Source organism: Lactuca serriola, chromosome 1 (assembly GCF_051521515.1).
Source record: "Lactuca serriola cultivar US96UC23 chromosome 1, Lser_US96UC23_V15, whole genome shotgun sequence".
Classification (NCBI taxonomy): domain Eukaryota; kingdom Viridiplantae; phylum Streptophyta; class Magnoliopsida; order Asterales; family Asteraceae; genus Lactuca; species Lactuca serriola.
This window is the reverse complement of record NC_136408.1, coordinates 97,198,361-97,215,288: the sequence shown is the minus strand read 5'-3', so window position 1 is coordinate 97,215,288 and position 16,928 is coordinate 97,198,361. Positions and strand designations below refer to the sequence as shown.

Genomic DNA, 16,928 nt, shown 5'->3' with positions numbered 1-16,928 from the left:
ATCATATTAAATTCACGTGAAGTTTTAACAGTGTCATAATGTAATCATAAGAAAGAATGTTTATGATTGAATTTAAAGAACGTATAAATAATAATAATAATAATATTTTCATAAAAATACATATTGTATTAGGCTTTCATAATGTATTGAATTTTTATGGTTCACTGGCCATTAAACTATTTATTGAACATCAACATGGTGTCCAAAATGATGGGAGCTTAATTGATTGAATGTTAGCATCTTACCTCATTCCACTCCCCAATTGGATTATGCATTCCGGATGCTTTAATAGTTATTACGTTGCATATATGATATACCATATATAAATGAACACATTTTTGTTGAAAATCATGGTGCTTAGTACCTGCATCCGCATCAGGAGATCGCCACAAGCATGTTGTCCTCCATTTTTTCGATTATCTTTGAAATTTTGTCGAATCTTTTCAATCTCTTCTTTCTCTTTTGTTGTGCAAACATTAGGATTAAATTCCCAAAATTGTCTACCAACAAAGTTGTTAGTACTAAACAAATAGGGTCCATCCCCTTCGGCTATCTTTAACTCCCACATCCTCCTCTTCTGTTTGTCACCTCTTCTAGTGGGGTTAATAATCTAAGTTTATAAAAACATGTGTAAGGATAACCATATTATGATCATATTGATAAACACAAGCAAACACACAATAATGAAGTTATGGAGAAAAAAAATAACAAATGATTGAATGTAGTTCATTCAATCATAATGATTGGCTAATCCACTAACGAAAAGAAAGTAATTAATGCATATTACATGTTGAAGATATAATAGGTATTAATTACATCTTCAGCATTTAATATGCATTAATTATTTTCTTAAAATAACTAAAATGATTGGTCCAGAATTCGTCATACATGCACACAATAGATAGTGAAAACATTTGAACCTAACTATATATATATATATATATATATATATATATATATATATATATATATATATATATATATATATATATATATATATATATATAATCAATATATGATGTCCAATTAATAAAATGTTGAATAAAAATATGAATGACAAATAAATGATTTATCTTTAAAAACAACGTTCTTTTAAAATATGTAGCATTCATTCATTCAATATATTGTATAAATTAATGAAAACTAGGATTCTGGTCTTAAAAGCTCAGTGTCACGTATGACATACCAGCTGAAGTTACAACCTTTTTAATTTTTTAGCTACCATCTTTTTAAACATATTTTACTACTGAATTGCTGTTTCTTTTATTTAAAAAGTCATCACAATTTCAATGTTTGCTAATTTTTTTTGGTGATATTTAGATGGGCATTAATTGAATTTTGGCAGGAGTATTTACTTTTAGATATCGATGTCAGTGATTTGAATTTTAAGATGAACTTTGGATGGGAAATTTAGTTGGCTTTTGCCATGGATAAGGGAAGTGTGTGCCACATCCACCGTGACATACCCGACCCATATCATATCCATTTATTAGGTCGGAGGAAGTGGTGTCATCCAAACGATATTTTTTTATCGCCACATAAGGGATATCTCATTTTTTATCACACAAATGTGGTTTTTTACCACACCAAGGAAGTAGTGCCAGACTTTTATTTTATTTTTTTTTAACTATTTTAATTTAATAAAACTTATTTTTTAATAAAAAACATAATTTAAAAAAAAATAATATTTCATTAATTAAAAATACAAATACCATACATTGCTTAACTTAAAAAAAAAAATCTAAAAATTCAAAAAATCCGATTAGAAACATAAAACCTACAATTTATTAAAAAAACACACCAAACGATCAAAAACTTGAAGGTATTGGGATTGTGGTGTTTCTGACGAATGTTTTTCTTTGCTGGGACTTTTGGATAAAGACATTTTCAAAAAAATTGAAAGAAAAAAGAGTAAAATTGTAAGGATTTTGGTTGAAAGTTATGTAAAAAAGGGTAAGTACATATATAAAGAAAAGTTTATATATATATATATATATATATATATATATATATATATATATATATATATATATATATATATATATATATATATATATTAAATGAATTCAGTCGCAAGGACCGTTCAACGGTCAACATAACACCAACCAATCACAACACGCGGTCCTTTCTAGCCGCAGTGCGGCCAAAACAGCACCCAGGGGCAGTGTTTGCGATCCCTGTGGCAAGAGTGCGGTTCCAAACCGCAGCCCACTCCCATCAGTCTTACAACCATATTTGTAGCCACGAAAATGAATTATTTTGGTTGGATCAACTGGAATTCTAGTTATGGTTTTATTTGCTCAATTGTTTTGTATTTTGTGTAAAAAATAAATCGTGCGTTGTATGTCAAATCCATCCAGATCCATCATATAAAAGATAAATCGTGGAATAATGATAATATTCTAAACATACAAAGTGTAAACTTTTAACGTTTTTTCCATTACACCAATGAGTAATTTAACTTTAAATAAGTATTTTAGTTAATGTTCCTCTACACACCAAATACCCGGCCCACCCCATTTTATGCACAAGGGCACGCCAGTTGAAAGGTGAGCTGCTCTTTCACTTATAATTATTATAATTTATAAACATAAAAATGATAAGTATTGCAAACATCTAAAAATTAAAATAATGGTTCTTAAAAGCATTAAAATGGACCCATCAATGTTGAGATTTCTTGTAGAACTATATGATTTTGTCTCTTAGAACATCAGTGTCTTATATATCTTGACATTAGTCAAACGCTAGTGCATATAATAAACAAGGAACACGTTACTAGTTCAATTAAATAATATTTCATATGGATTATTTTTTGTTAAACTTACTTTTCATTGTCAGCATGGAGTTGAGCCAAATTCTCATTTCATAGGTTTTACTAAATTCAGAAAGACACCATTTCTTTTGCGAATGTACGTTGTCCCTTCAAACTATCATATAATAGAACAAAATTCCAAAGCGTGTATGTCCTATATCAATGTAAGCTTAGACTAGGCGAGGATAAAAAAAAAAAAAAAAAAAAAAAAAAAAAACAAAAAACAAAAAACAAAACAAAAATTGTCTTAAGTTTTTAGAAAATTTTCGGTTTTTTTCGATTTTGTTTTTGTTCTTTACGAAAATATGTTGCTAAATTCTAACACAAACAAATAATTTCCTAAAACAAAATAGAAGACAATACCAACTCATGTTTATTTGCCCCAAAAAGTAATGACAAAATAACAAACTTCCAATGATTTTATACGAAAGTGCAATATATATAGTAGTTTTGCAAAGATATTCATAATGTATAATGAAGCTTAAGCATTATAATATGAATGTATCATTGATGTATGTGACCCTAAGAACATTATTGTTCAAACGTCTTATATGAGAGGATTATGGTACTCTTTATAGAAAACTTTTAAGTTATAGTTTCTTGCAACCATATGCATCATTAATAGACTCTTATCATCCTGCTTAAACTTCAGTATGTATCATTAATATATTGACAAAGCTATTATATCATACTTTCATATCAAAATCATTGGACACTTGTTCTTTTTTTAAATATTGTCTATGGAAATTTGAACATACATCTAGCAAACTCAAAATCATTGGACACTTGTTCTTTTTTTAAATATTGTCTATGGATATTTGAACATACATCTAGCAAACGTGCTTTGGGTTATCCTTTAAATAAAAAGCATGATTTTCTATATAATTTCAAACCATGGGAATTACGTGTTGAAGGAAATATGAAGTTAGTGGTATACGAGTATACCATAAAACTAAAACCGTAAAAAAGAATCAGGAAAAAGCTGAAATTTGGAACTAAAAAACCAAAACCAAAACCACACAAAAAATCAGGAAAAACTGATAATTTGAAACTGAAAAACAAAATCATTTTGAATAACCAACAGTTGGATTTTGATTTTAAGAAAAAATGGTCTTTATATTAAGTTTGGTTTTTTATATATAGAAACCAGAAAAAAAAAAATAATGGACCAAGCCAAAGAAAAAAAAAGGATTTTTCGCAACAGCTTTAATGAGGAAATCCAAGAAAAAAAAACCGAAAAACAAAAACAAAACCTGAAAAAACGATGGTTTATGGTTTTTGGTATTTTCGAAGTCAAAATCAGAAATTTTGGATCTAGTTTGGGTTTTAGTAAGAAAAAAATCATTCTAAATTACCAGATTTTTGTATTACAGAAAAGAAAATATTAAGAAATAATAAATGAAAGACATTTATTCATTTAAGGCATACTGACGTATTATTGTTCATGCTGAAGTGTTGTTGTGAAATCATTATAGGTTACTAACATCATATTATATTAATCAACATCATCATACTTGTTATATTTAATCGATGTGCATGTAAAAATTGAACACAGAAAACATCAAAATAAAATATTTATTGTGGAATGATCATTATACCTCTCTTGTGATATTTTCTTAGCGAGGATAGCTTTAAGACTTTAACTTCCCCCTCTACTAGCTTCTGGTTTTCATGAATATAGAATACTTTTGGTGTGAGTAGTTTATAGGAATTGGTTGTATTTATAGGCATACGTATCAAGTTTTTCCCAAAATGTCCAATTTGATGTTGTTGAATGGGGATAGAAATAAGCTAGTGACACTCCAACTACAAACCGCATACGTATTAATTATCTTTTTCTTCAGACACCTTCTATTATTCGATAGTTTATTAGGGATGGGCTATTTATAGATGCACACGTGAAGTTTGTTAGGTCTATTTATAGGCATCCTTGAAGTTTCATGCAATTAGTAATGAGCAAATGGACACCGGACCGATCCTGCACCACATGGAGCGGTTCTCGGCTCTAGTTTCAAAGGTTAATCGGCTCTTATCATATATATATATATATATATATATATATATATATATATATATATATATATATACACACACACACACACACCACGGACGGCTGAACCAATTTGGGGGCTCTAAGCAAACAAAAAAATTGGGGCCCTTCAAGTATGCAAACAATTTCGAACTTTAGAGCTTTAGTTTTATAAACCACTAGTGTACCACCAGGCCAAGCTTCAACTTGTCTTTGTAACCTCAGAAATATGTATATATACATATATAACATAATAAGCTTTAAAATTTGGGGCCCTTGTAATTCGCTATCGGAAATTCTTCCGCCGCCTATCTCTTGAGGGCCCTAAGCCCTTGCTTAGTTTTGCAAAGTGTAGAGCCGGCCTTCACACGACACAAGAAGGAAGTTTTTCATATATCACATATCTTGGACAACACTCCAAAACACCGTTGGGTTGACCAGGGGCTTAAAGCCCTTGACAGAACAACCAATTCGCCAACAATCACCCCTGAATGGTTGAGACGGCAACTCGCACACACCGAGTAACAATCTCATTTCACCGCACCTTACACGCGCTAAGGCCTTCGTAAGGGGATCCCCCGTTTATTCATTTCCCACCACATGTTTGACTTCACCTTGCTCGTTTTACACATGCTCTCGAATGACATGGAAGCGAGTGTGAATGTGTTTGCTCCACCAGTGAAGCACCAGATTTTTAGACAACATGATTGCCGACTTGTTACACTTTTTTTCTTCTCTAATCAGGTTAACTCTGCGAGCAACTCAATTAGCCAAACTGCTTGGCATGCTGCCAAAGTAGTTGTCATGAATTCGACTTCATATGAAGATAAAGTCACGGTATCTTGCTTATGCGAACACCACGTGATAGGGGATTTACTAAGAAAGAAAATATGACCATGCCAGTAGTACTTCGTCTTGGGAAAGTTAGGGTTTGCGGTGGAGATCTGGATACCAGCTTGGATCGTGATATCACTTTCCGAACTGATATTTCTACCATATGCCTGGGTTACAAGAAATTCAGCCTAGGATAATTCAAGCGGACACCTACGTTTCTAGGCACAAAAAACGTAAGTTATTATGCTAAAGGGTTCTGTGAATGTGTGATGAAAAACGAGAGCTAAAAAGAACATGTGTCTTCTGAAAAGGAATAGTTGTTTATATACTAAACACGATTAGGGTTTCATTAGGGTTGGGCCGTCATTAGTTGCTTTGGAAGCAAGTAATATTAATCCGGATTAGGGTTACCAAAAACTAACGACTTTCGTTAGTTTTACCATAATCACCCTCAAGGAATGGAATTTTCCATTATGTTCCCAAATGCAAAATTAGCCGGGACCCCAGCCAGGGGCTCTGCCCCTTGGACCCCGCTAGGGACGCTGCCCTTAGACCCCGCCAAAGGGGCGCCGCCCCTTTGGAAACCCCAGACCTGGGGGCGCTGCCCCCGGACCCCCGACTAGTCGTCGAACCGGCTTCTGACTTGATCTTATACATGCATGCACTCCACACAACCCCATACATGTATTAGAGTACAAATCATGAAGCCCCTTAGCTCACATGTTAGTTCCAGTTACTTAAACTGACATGGTGACACTAAAATCACCAACACTTCGACCATCATCTGCGTCTACATTATGACTAATGTCGCTATAGCCCAAAAGTTTCAACTCGTTACATCTCTCGTATCTAATTCTAAGTGAAATTGTACCGCGAAGATAGCAAAGAATTTGTTTGATCGCGTGCGCATGAGATTCTCTCGGACTTTTCATATAACGCCTTACTACCCCGACCGAGTAAGATAAGTATGGACGAGTGTGAAGGAGGTAGTGCAAGCATCCTACTACCCTCCGATAATAAATAGCTTCCACTTCTGGTTCATTCTTGGCTTTCGATAATTTTTTCCCGGTTCAATTGGACAATGTGTAGCATTACAATCTTCCAATCCCACCTCTTTCAAGATCTTCATAGCATAGCTCACTTGCTTTATAGTAACACAACCTTTTTCTTTGAAGACATCATGTTTTTGAATTGGCTTGTTATTTCATGACACGTTCCCGTTACTAATAAGTCTTCTACGTACATTACCACAATGATATATTCGCATTTAGAAACCTTTTTATAAACCGCCGTTTCTTGCAAACATCATTTAAAACCCATTCCTCGTAAGATGCCATCAAGTTTTATGTTCCATGCCCTTGGTGCTTGATATAAGCCATACAAGGCTTTTGCTAACTTTTAAACTTTTCCTCCTTTTGCTAACTTTTAAACTTTTCCTCCTTCTCCTGCCTTTTCAAAACCCTTAAGTTGACTTGCATACACTTCTTCTTTTAGTTCACCATGTAAGAGGCCATCTTCACATATAAGTGGTAAATCTTCCATCCTTTCACGGCCGCTAGAGCAATCAGTAAACGTATTGTCTTGAGTTGAGCTACCGGTGCGAAGACTTCATCAAAATCAATGTTGTGTTCACATATCCTTTTGCTACGAATCGTGCTTTGTACCTTGAAATAGATCCGTCTGCATTTATTTTGATTTTATATAACCACGTTAATCCGATAGGTTTGACATTCTTGGGTAGAGGGAATAGCTTCCAAGTTCTATTCTTTTCAATCAACTCGATCTCACTTTTCATCGCCTTAAGCCATTCGGGATTCACAATGGTTTCTTTAAAATTCCTCAGCTTCTCGTCAAATGTTAACATTAATTTGTACATATTTAGCTCATAATTGTTTAAACGAATAGGCAAAATCGTGACACGATTGGTACGATGTACCGGGGTGGGATCGATGTTTTTCTCGCGGTCGCTGCATATGGTTGTGTTCGGTGTTTGGTTGGTCGCGGCTGCTTTTGGACTCGCTAGTGCAGGTCTGTTCAAGTGTGGTTGGTGCATCAGAAAGGTGGGCTGCCCATTCTCGTTTACTGTTATGTTTTCCTGATCAGGCCCAATTGTGGTGAGCCAGTTAATTTCGAATGTTCCAGCGGCTTTTCCTTTTGATGCTCCCTGTTCTTAGTACTGAACAGTATTTTCATGCAAATTCCACGTCCCTTTTTCATCATATACCACATTTGCACTTATTATTATTTCATTTTCAGCCAGATTAAATAAGCGGGCACCTCCCGAGCCTGATTCCTTTCCAAAATAAACTAATGGTCTTGATCTATCATCTAGCTTCATTAGGTGTTTCGAAACAATCCTTTCGCACGCGACACATCCGAACACCTTCAAGTCTTCAAGATTCGGTTTTTGACCATAGATTTTTTTCGTAAGGTGTGACTCCTACCAAAGCTCGCATAAGGGTACGATTAATTATGTAAGTTGAATGTTGAACAACTTCACCCTAAAATTGATTTGGAACATTTTTTGCTTTCATTAGACATCGCGTCATCTCGATTAACGTCCGATTTCATCATTCTACTATGTCATTTTGTTAGGGTGAGTACGGAGCCGTTAACATTCTAGCAACACCCAGGGCCGGTCCTAGAAAATTTGAGTCCCGGGGCAAAATAAAAAATCGGGGCCCTTAAAAACCTTTTTATTGTGTAAAGGAGGATGGCAAATTTGTAATTTTTTATTAATTAAAAATAATACAATTTTAAGGCCGAGGACTCCCCGCCTATAAAAAAAATAGGTTCTCGGAGAAGCCCTGACAACCAAACAACCTAGAAACTATTATTTTAAAACAATAAAATAAAAAGGCTAGAGCATATTCTCAACTCTAATACATATAAATAGCAAACAAAACTAAAGATAACATTATCTTGTACATAAGAAAAAATTTAACTTTTTTACAAACTTACATAGATCCTTTTTGAGCTTCATTATATTGTATTTTCTAAGAGGCATTTTTAACCAATAACAAAAAAAATGATAACAGATTAACAATCAATAACATATATTCACAAAAAAAAAACAGATAAACAAAATAAAGTAAGAAGAGACTACATGCACATTAGGCTTCAGCTCTCTCTTGGTTGTTTATATCCTTATTCAATTGAGCTCAAAACAGAAATGAGACATCTAAAGATTAGAAAATAGAGATATCAAAGTAAAACAAAATCATCTTTAAAATTCATAAATTTTGAATTATTCAAAAAAAAACTGATTAACAAAAAAAATGAAAAGAGAGAATCTGCTTAGCTGCTCTCTTAGAGTCTTAGTCTTGCATCTTGGCTGTTAATAAAATTATAATCCTTCAGCAGCCCAAAAGAAATCAGAAATCTGAGGTTTAAAAATATAGTTAAACAGAGAAATCAAATTAAGCAATCATTCATAAAAAATTGAAATCAGAAAATTATATTTCAATCATGAACAATGATTCATAAACAAATCGATTTTGCAGATTCTTCATAAAAAAATCTGAAAACTCTATTTCTATTACAATGAATCAATGTCCATAGATCGATTTTGCAGTTGTAGAATCAAAAATGAATAAACAAAATCATAGTCACTGCAATATATATCCAACATATTTTTAATGAAAAAATGAAATCAAGTCCATGGATTTAGAAATTACAGACTTACACAAATAAAAACTTTCGATTCTGAAAAATTGAAAGAAATCTATTTGGTTTTGCAATTAATCTCGAATCTCGAGTCTTAATTATCAAAAGAAATCCAATTTCCACTAATCTCGATTGCAACTACTGCTGTTTCAGAAAAATTAAATCATAAATTAGAAGAGAAAGAAAGAGTATTGAGTATTGGGCGACAAATTCAGAGAATCGGAAAGAGAAGAAGAACTAATTAACTTGAACTAGAAATTGAAGAATATGAACTAACCGTTAGGGCATTGGCATTAGGAGAGATGGATGATGGTGTCGTTGGCGTTTTCCATGGAAGCGATTCAAGCGAAAGCCAAAAATTGAAGAGATTAAAATGGCCTTGGAAGTCGGAACCGAAGTAGGTCAGTAGGCACACCGCAGGCTTACTCCAATACTCCCGCTTTTTCAATTGGATTTAGATCGGCGCTGCATAACTGATAATATTGGGCCCAAACTACTACATAAGGCTTAAAAAATTGGGGCTGCCACCGATATAACCCAAAAACATGTATAAATATGGGGCCTTTACCATTTGGGGGCCCGGGGCGGTCGCCCAGCTTGCCCAGGTCCATGGGTCGGTCCTGGCAACACCTTCTCCGCTCCAAAAATGATTAAAATCGTTTGATGTAAATTCACCATCTCTATCCGTGTGAAACACCTTTTTCTCTTTGCCGCTTTGGGTTTAGATTAACTTTTTAAATCCTTTTATTACATCCGCCGTGTCGTTTTTGTGCTTCAGCAAAAAAGACCACATGTATCTAGAAAAGTCATCAATAAGAACTAATATATAAATATTACCGGCTTGAGTGGAAGGATCAATAGGTATGCAAATATCTCTGTGCAACATCTCGAGAATATTTTTAGACTTATAATTCGCTTTCTTCGGGAACGTATGCTTATTTTATTTTCCTATCACACAAAGTCCACATACTTGATCTTGATGTTTTAAAATGGTACTCCGATATTCAACTTGCCACTACAAGGAAAAAGGCCATTACCGGCGACAAAAGTCGCCGGTAAAAGTCCCAAAAGTCGCCGGTAATACTAATAGCGGCGACGCGTCGCCGGTACTGAGTCGCCACTACTGTCTCGTCGCTATTGATCAGTTTGTCGCCGCTAATGATAAAAGTCGCCGCTATTGACTCTGTCGCCGCTAATGAGTATTGTCGCCGCTAATAAGCTAGTCGCCGGTAATGACGTCTGTCGCCGGTAAAAGTGTTGCCGGTAATTTTTTTTTCAATTTTTTAATTTTTTTTAATTAATGATTTTGGTTGCCGGTGATAATATCGCAGGTAAAAGTGTCGCCGGTAATAACAATATTCGATTAAATATCAAAACCAATAGTGTCGACGCTAATTACAAAACAAACATCATATTAAATATCAAACATAATAGTGTCAATGCAAATTACAAACAAACATCCAAATACAATTAAATATCAAAAGTCATAATATCCGAGTAACAAAACAACAAAATTTTTACAATCTACCAAGTAGCAAAACGAGACAACATATGCAAATAAAACTCATCCTTACATACCATCATCGTCGTTCCCATCGTTTCCTTGATTATTTTGGGATTGAAAATAAACGAATTGAGATATCAAATGTTTTATTTTTTTTATATATTCTACAGAGGATACAGAGGTTACATATACAGCAAAATATTACATCACAAAAGGAAAGAGCCTATCGCAATAATTACGGATGGAATTAAAGATCCTAAGAGAGGAAAGAGAATATATGGTGGAGAGAAAATAATTAGTTTCCAATACTCCCCCTCAAGTTGGCGCATGTAGATTTCGAATGCCCAACTTGACTAAAAATTCACGAAGGGGGTGAGAACCAAGAGGTTTCGTGAATAAATATGCCACTTGCTGTTTGGAGTTGATGAATATTGGCTCAACTTCCTTTTGTTCAACACGTTCACGGACAAAATAGCAATCCATTTCAACATGTTTTGTCCGCTTATGGAAAACGGGATTGTTAGCTATGTGTTTAGCCGCTTGATTATCACATAACAGTTGTGTTGGACTAGTTGCAGCAACGTTGAGCTCTTTCAGTAACCAACGAACCCATATAATTTCACTAACGGATGTAGCCATTGCCTGATATTCCGCCTCGGCAGAAGAGCGCGACACCACCGATTGTTTCTTGGATTTCCAAGATATTGGAGCTCCTCCCAACAAGAGTACATAGCCCGTTCTAGATCGCCTAGTAAGAGGGCATCCAAGGCAATCCGCGTCACAGTAGGCTACAAGATTAACATCATCTCCCTTCGGCAATAGAATACCTTGACCAACGGTGGTTTTAAGATATCTCAGTACTCGGTTTGCAGCTTCCATATGATTATGTCTTGGATCCCCAACGAATTGACTTAAGGTATTCACAGAATATGCTATGTCTGGGCGAGTAACTTGTAGATAAAGCAGACGACCCTCAAGTCTCCGATATTGACCAGCTTCAACCTTTTCTTCTTCTTCTCCTTTGTCGAGTTTTAGGTTCTGCTCCATGGGAAACGAACTGGGTCTGCATCCTTTCATTCCACTATCTTCAAGAATGTCCAGAGTGTACTTTCGTTGGCTTAGAACCAAACCCTCGGATGTTCTTGCAACTTCTATTCCTAAGAAGTACTTCAAAGGACCAAGGTCCTTTATGCTGAATTCTTTGTCTAGATGGTTCTTTGTTCTTGCAATATGCTCTGTAGTGTTTCCTACAATAATCACATCATCCACAAATATGAGGGCTCCCACATATATTCCTGCATTTTTATAAATGAACAATGAGTGATCCGCCTTTGATTGCTTGTAACCAAGACCTGTGAGTGGTTTCGTGAACTTGTGATACCAATTTCGCGACGCTTGCTTCAACCCATAGATTGACTTCTTGAGTTTGCAAACTCTTGTTTCATTATCGCTTGAGAATCCTTGTGGGATCTTCATATAAATTTCTTCTTCAAGGTCACCATGCAAGAAGGCGTTGTTCACATCGAGTTGTTGAATCTCCCATCCCCGTTTCACAGCAACAGTGAGGAGAGTTCTCATTGTTACTAATTTAGCTACCGGGGCAAAGGTGTCATGATAATCAACTCCCTCCATTTGTGTGAACCCCTTTGCCACAAGTCTTGCCTTGTATCTTTCAACCTCTCCATTTGGTTTAAATTTGATCTTGTATACCCATTTCGAATCAATGGCCTTCTTTCCCTTTGGTAGGTTTTCAAGGGTCCACGTCCCGTTTCGTTCGAGAGCATGAATCTCCCTTTTCATAGCCTCCTTCCAATTTTCATCTTGAGCTGCTTGATAAAATGACTTTGGTTCATCATGGTTTCTAATGGCTGACAGAAAGGCTTTATGAGAGTTAGAAAATTGTTCATAAGAAACATAATGAGATAGCGAATGTACCGACAAGGACTCTTGGTTGGATACAGGCTGCGTGTGATCAAGCGAAGGGGGGAGTTTTACGTGATAGTCACTTAAATGTCTCGGTTGTGTTCTCTTTCTAGTCTGCCTTCCTTCTTTGAATTCTTGTTGAACAGTGGGTATCTCTTCATTTGTTCTTTCATGTGTTTCTTTAAGTGAATATCATTTTCTTCCTCACCACTTTGCATGTCTGGACCGGTTGCTTCCAATTCAGTTTGCTTAATTTCATCGTTCTGCATGGGAGCTCTCCATGTCTCTGTATCTTCAATGGGCTCCTCATGCGAAGTTTTATCTCCTTCATCTTCAATGGTTTGGGAGGGAACTCCCCCATGCTCCATATTTTCAATGGGCCTGTCATGCAAGTCTTGGCATTCGGTGATGGGATCCAAGTGTTCAAATATTTCTTATTCGTATTCCTTCAACTCTATCTTGGAAAAAGGAAAAATGTTCTCGACAAATCTAACATCTCTTGTCATCACCATCTTTCTTTGTTGTATATCGTAAATTTTGTATCCCTTTTTTCCTGGAGGATAACCCATAAACACACCTGGTTTTCCTCTCGGCTCGAACTTGTCCCCATTAGCCTCAATGTTTTTGTAGTATACCAAACAACCAAAAACCCGCATGTTATCGTATTCAGGTTGACTCCCAAATAGGATTTCATATGGAGTTTTGTTGTTTATAACTTTTGATGGTAACCGATTTACTATATAAGCAGCCATTAGAACGCACTCCCCCCAAAAGATTGTCGGAAGGTTTGCTTCAAAACGTAGAGCACGTGTAATTTCTAAAAGGTGTCTATGTTTTCGCTCAACCACCCCATTTTGTTGTGGGGTATGAGGACAAGTTGTTTCTAGGATAATTCCCTGCTTGCTGTAGAATTGTCTCATGTAATTTGACACAAACTCTCCACCGTTGTCACACCTAATCCTTTTTATGCCCTTTCCAAATTGAGTTTTGACCATATTGTAAAAATCAATTAAACAATTACTAGCCTCATGGTTGTGTTTCAGTAAATAAACCCACACGGTTCTACTAAAATCATCAACTACCGTTAGGAAATAATTTGCACCTGTAAGTGATGGTTTCCTGTATTTGCCCCAAACATCACAGTGGATTAAATTGAAACAATTATTTGTTTTAATATAGCTGACCGGAAATGGCAATCGAGTAAGTTTAGCTTTATTACAAGAATCACAAACTTTGTCTTCAAAATTCGAGGAAGCACCCTTAAGAAAACTAACATGCGATAACTTAACATTGGAGGCATGTCCGAGTCGTTTGTGCCATGATTCCATTGTCACCATCATCGCTCGCCTTTCTTCTTTTATTCCCCCCATTCGGTATAGACCACCATGACAGTTACCCGCTCCAATCAAGTTCCCCGCCTTCAGATCATGCAAAACAAAAAAGTCGGGGAAAAACGTCATTGCACAGTTAAGATCTTTAGTCAATCTTCGTACAGATAGAAGATTGCATGTAAAGTTTGGCACATAAAGGACTCCTTTAATGTCTAATCCCTCCTTTAAAAGAAAATCGCCTTTCCCTTTAACTGGGATTGATTCTCCATTGGGGATTGTGACAGGCCTTTCAATCATACTCATCTTCAAGTTTTGAAGTAAGCGTCCTTTGCATGCTATGTGTTCAGTTGCACCCGAGTCCACAACCTAGTCCTTATCGACCTTCATCCTACCTGCCATGTTAGCCACAACAGGTTCAACTTTGCTTCCTTCAAATAATTTCAAGAAAATTGCGTACTGCTCCTCTGTCATGCCTGGTATAGGACATATTTTTGTTTCTACCATTGCAGCCTTTGGCCTTGACTTATCTCCCTTGCCCTTTCCCGGCCACCATTCCGGGTAACCAACTCTTTTAAAACACCCATCTTTATCATGCCCGTCTTTTCCACAATGACTACAGTGTGCTGTTTTGTTGACCTGGGAATTCATCTTTTGTCCATCCTTTTCATATTGGTTTCGCCTTCCCTGAAATTTGCCTGAAAGGCTGCCACTTCACGGACCGGTCCTTTTGATGCTCTAATGATGCACTGTTTTTCATCTTCAGCAACTAAATGATACACATTGCTGAGGTTTGGAGTTGGTTTCATTGCTATAATTTGAGTCTTAATGACGCTGAACTGATCATCAAGCCCCATCAAAAACTCATAGATTCTTTCCTTTTCTTTTAATTCAACCATCTTCCTTCCGAGTTCACACTTGCATCCATTGCATGAACACTTGGGAGTTGGCAAAATCGATTCGATTTCGTCCCACAAAACCCGTAGTCTCGTGTAATATGCTGAAACTGTCATGCCATCTTGCCGGGTGGTATTTAGAGACTGCTTCAGTTCATATGCTTTGGGGGCGCTTTCCTTCCCAAACTGCTCCTTCAAGTCTCTCTAGATCTCGGCTGCAGTTTTGGCGTATTTCACACTGTTGCGAATTTCTTTCTCCATGGCTGTGGTTAACCAATCTTTGATCATCGCATCGCAACGCATCCATGGTAGGTATTTGTCTGATCCTTTTTCTGGCATCTCGATCGACCCATCAATGAATCCAGTCTTGTTTTTAGGGAACAGAAAATTCATCATCTCCTGTTCCCAATCGCCGTAGTTTTTGTCGGTAAGAGTATCGTTTACGTGTAACTGTTTTGGATAGTCGGAAGCGTGTAGGTAAAAAGGAGAATTGTGGTTGATAGTTTCTCCTTCATCTTTGTTCTTCAAAGCCTCATCTCCAGCCATATGAACTATCGATTAAGGTTTCTTTGTGTTTTGATTTTGGATCACCCTGCTCTGATACCATAAACGAATTGAGATATCAAATGTTTTATTTTTTTTATATATTCTACAGAGGATACAGAGGATACATATACAACAAAATATTACATCACAAAAGAAAAGAGCCTATCACAATAATTACGGATGGAATTAAAGATCCTAAGAGAGGAAAGAGAATATATGGTGGAGAGAAAATAATTAGTTTCCAATAGAAAAAACGAATATAGCTCATCCCTACATGCCGGGTCGGCGAGCATTGCACGAAGATTTTCCAACTACATAATTAATAACAATATATATAAACTTATAAGTTAGATCGTCAAACATAAACAAAAACTATCAAAACACATTGTTATTTTTAAACTAAGATAGAAAACCAAAGTACATTGCTATTTCTTGCACTTGGGACAAAAACCAAATTACCAAACTTTTTAGCAAATAATCACCAAAAAACCAAAAATACCAAATCAACATGCATTTTACGATGCTAAAGTAGATTGCTATTTTTAAACAAAGATAGAAAACCAAAGTACAATGTTATATTTTGCACTTGGGACAAAAACCAAATTACCAAATTTTTTAGCAAATAACCACCACAAAAACAAAACTACCAAATCAACATGCATTTTACGATGCTAAAGTAGATTGCTATTTTTAAACAAAGATAGAAAACCAAAGTACATTGCTATATTTTGCATTTGGGACAAAAACCAAATTACCAAACTTTTTAGCAAATAACCACCACAAAACCAAAACTACCAAATCAACATGCATTTTACGATGCTAAAGTAGATTGTTATTTTACCTGTGATGGTTGTGATGGTTGCGAAGTATGTGGAATCGTCGGGAGACTAGAAGGTTTGCGGCCAATGCCTCTAATGTGGCCATGTCGCTCTCCTAATACTTTCTCGAATGTAGCTCTTTCTTGAGCGGGCGTTAACTCACTTTCACCTTGTGTTTGTTCTAACAGCTCTTCAACTAACCGATTCTGTAACTCCCAAAAGTGAGTAACAATTAAGTATAAATAAACATTTAAATATATGATAAAATTATAATTAAATACTTACATATTATTGTTCCGATTCAGCAGTAACAAATACACCATTCTTATCGGTATGAGCTTTGCGAAATGTTTCCACTCTCTTAAGGTTCTGTTTAACTTTAAAAATTAGATTATATTTTAAATAAATAATTACATGTATCGTACGGTACCTTCTTATAGAAAGTACTGCTATACGAGCTCGAACCCCCACGATTCACATTTGTTTGCTTTTCACGGATTTTTTTGTTCCTTTCTGAAGCAATTATGTGTTCGTCAGTTTCAAAATACTCAACTGTCTTCGCCCAATTATCA

General features: G+C 35.6%; 2 protein-coding genes across 2 annotated transcripts in view; both read right to left on the bottom strand.

The window, feature by feature from the left end:
- The window catches only part of LOC145095737 (dammarenediol II synthase-like), a 16,561-nt gene extending 11,994 nt beyond the window's left edge, over window positions 1-4,567 (bottom strand). The window contains exons 1-2 of the mRNA XM_079033569.1: window positions 4,411-4,567; window positions 365-610 (exon numbers count right to left, since the gene is read on the bottom strand). Coding sequence (XP_078889695.1) covers window positions 365-568 — 204 coding nt within the window. The 5' untranslated portion in view covers window positions 569-610; window positions 4,411-4,567. The remainder of the gene's footprint in view (window positions 1-364; window positions 611-4,410) is intronic.
- A 10,629-nt stretch (window positions 4,568-15,196) lies between these two features.
- LOC145059248 (uncharacterized) lies at window positions 15,197-15,538 on the bottom strand. Its single transcript, XM_079007099.1, has one exon. It carries the CDS (start codon window positions 15,536-15,538, stop codon window positions 15,197-15,199), a length of 342 nt encoding a protein of 113 aa, XP_078863225.1.
- Between the last annotated feature and the right edge of the window lie 1,390 nt (window positions 15,539-16,928).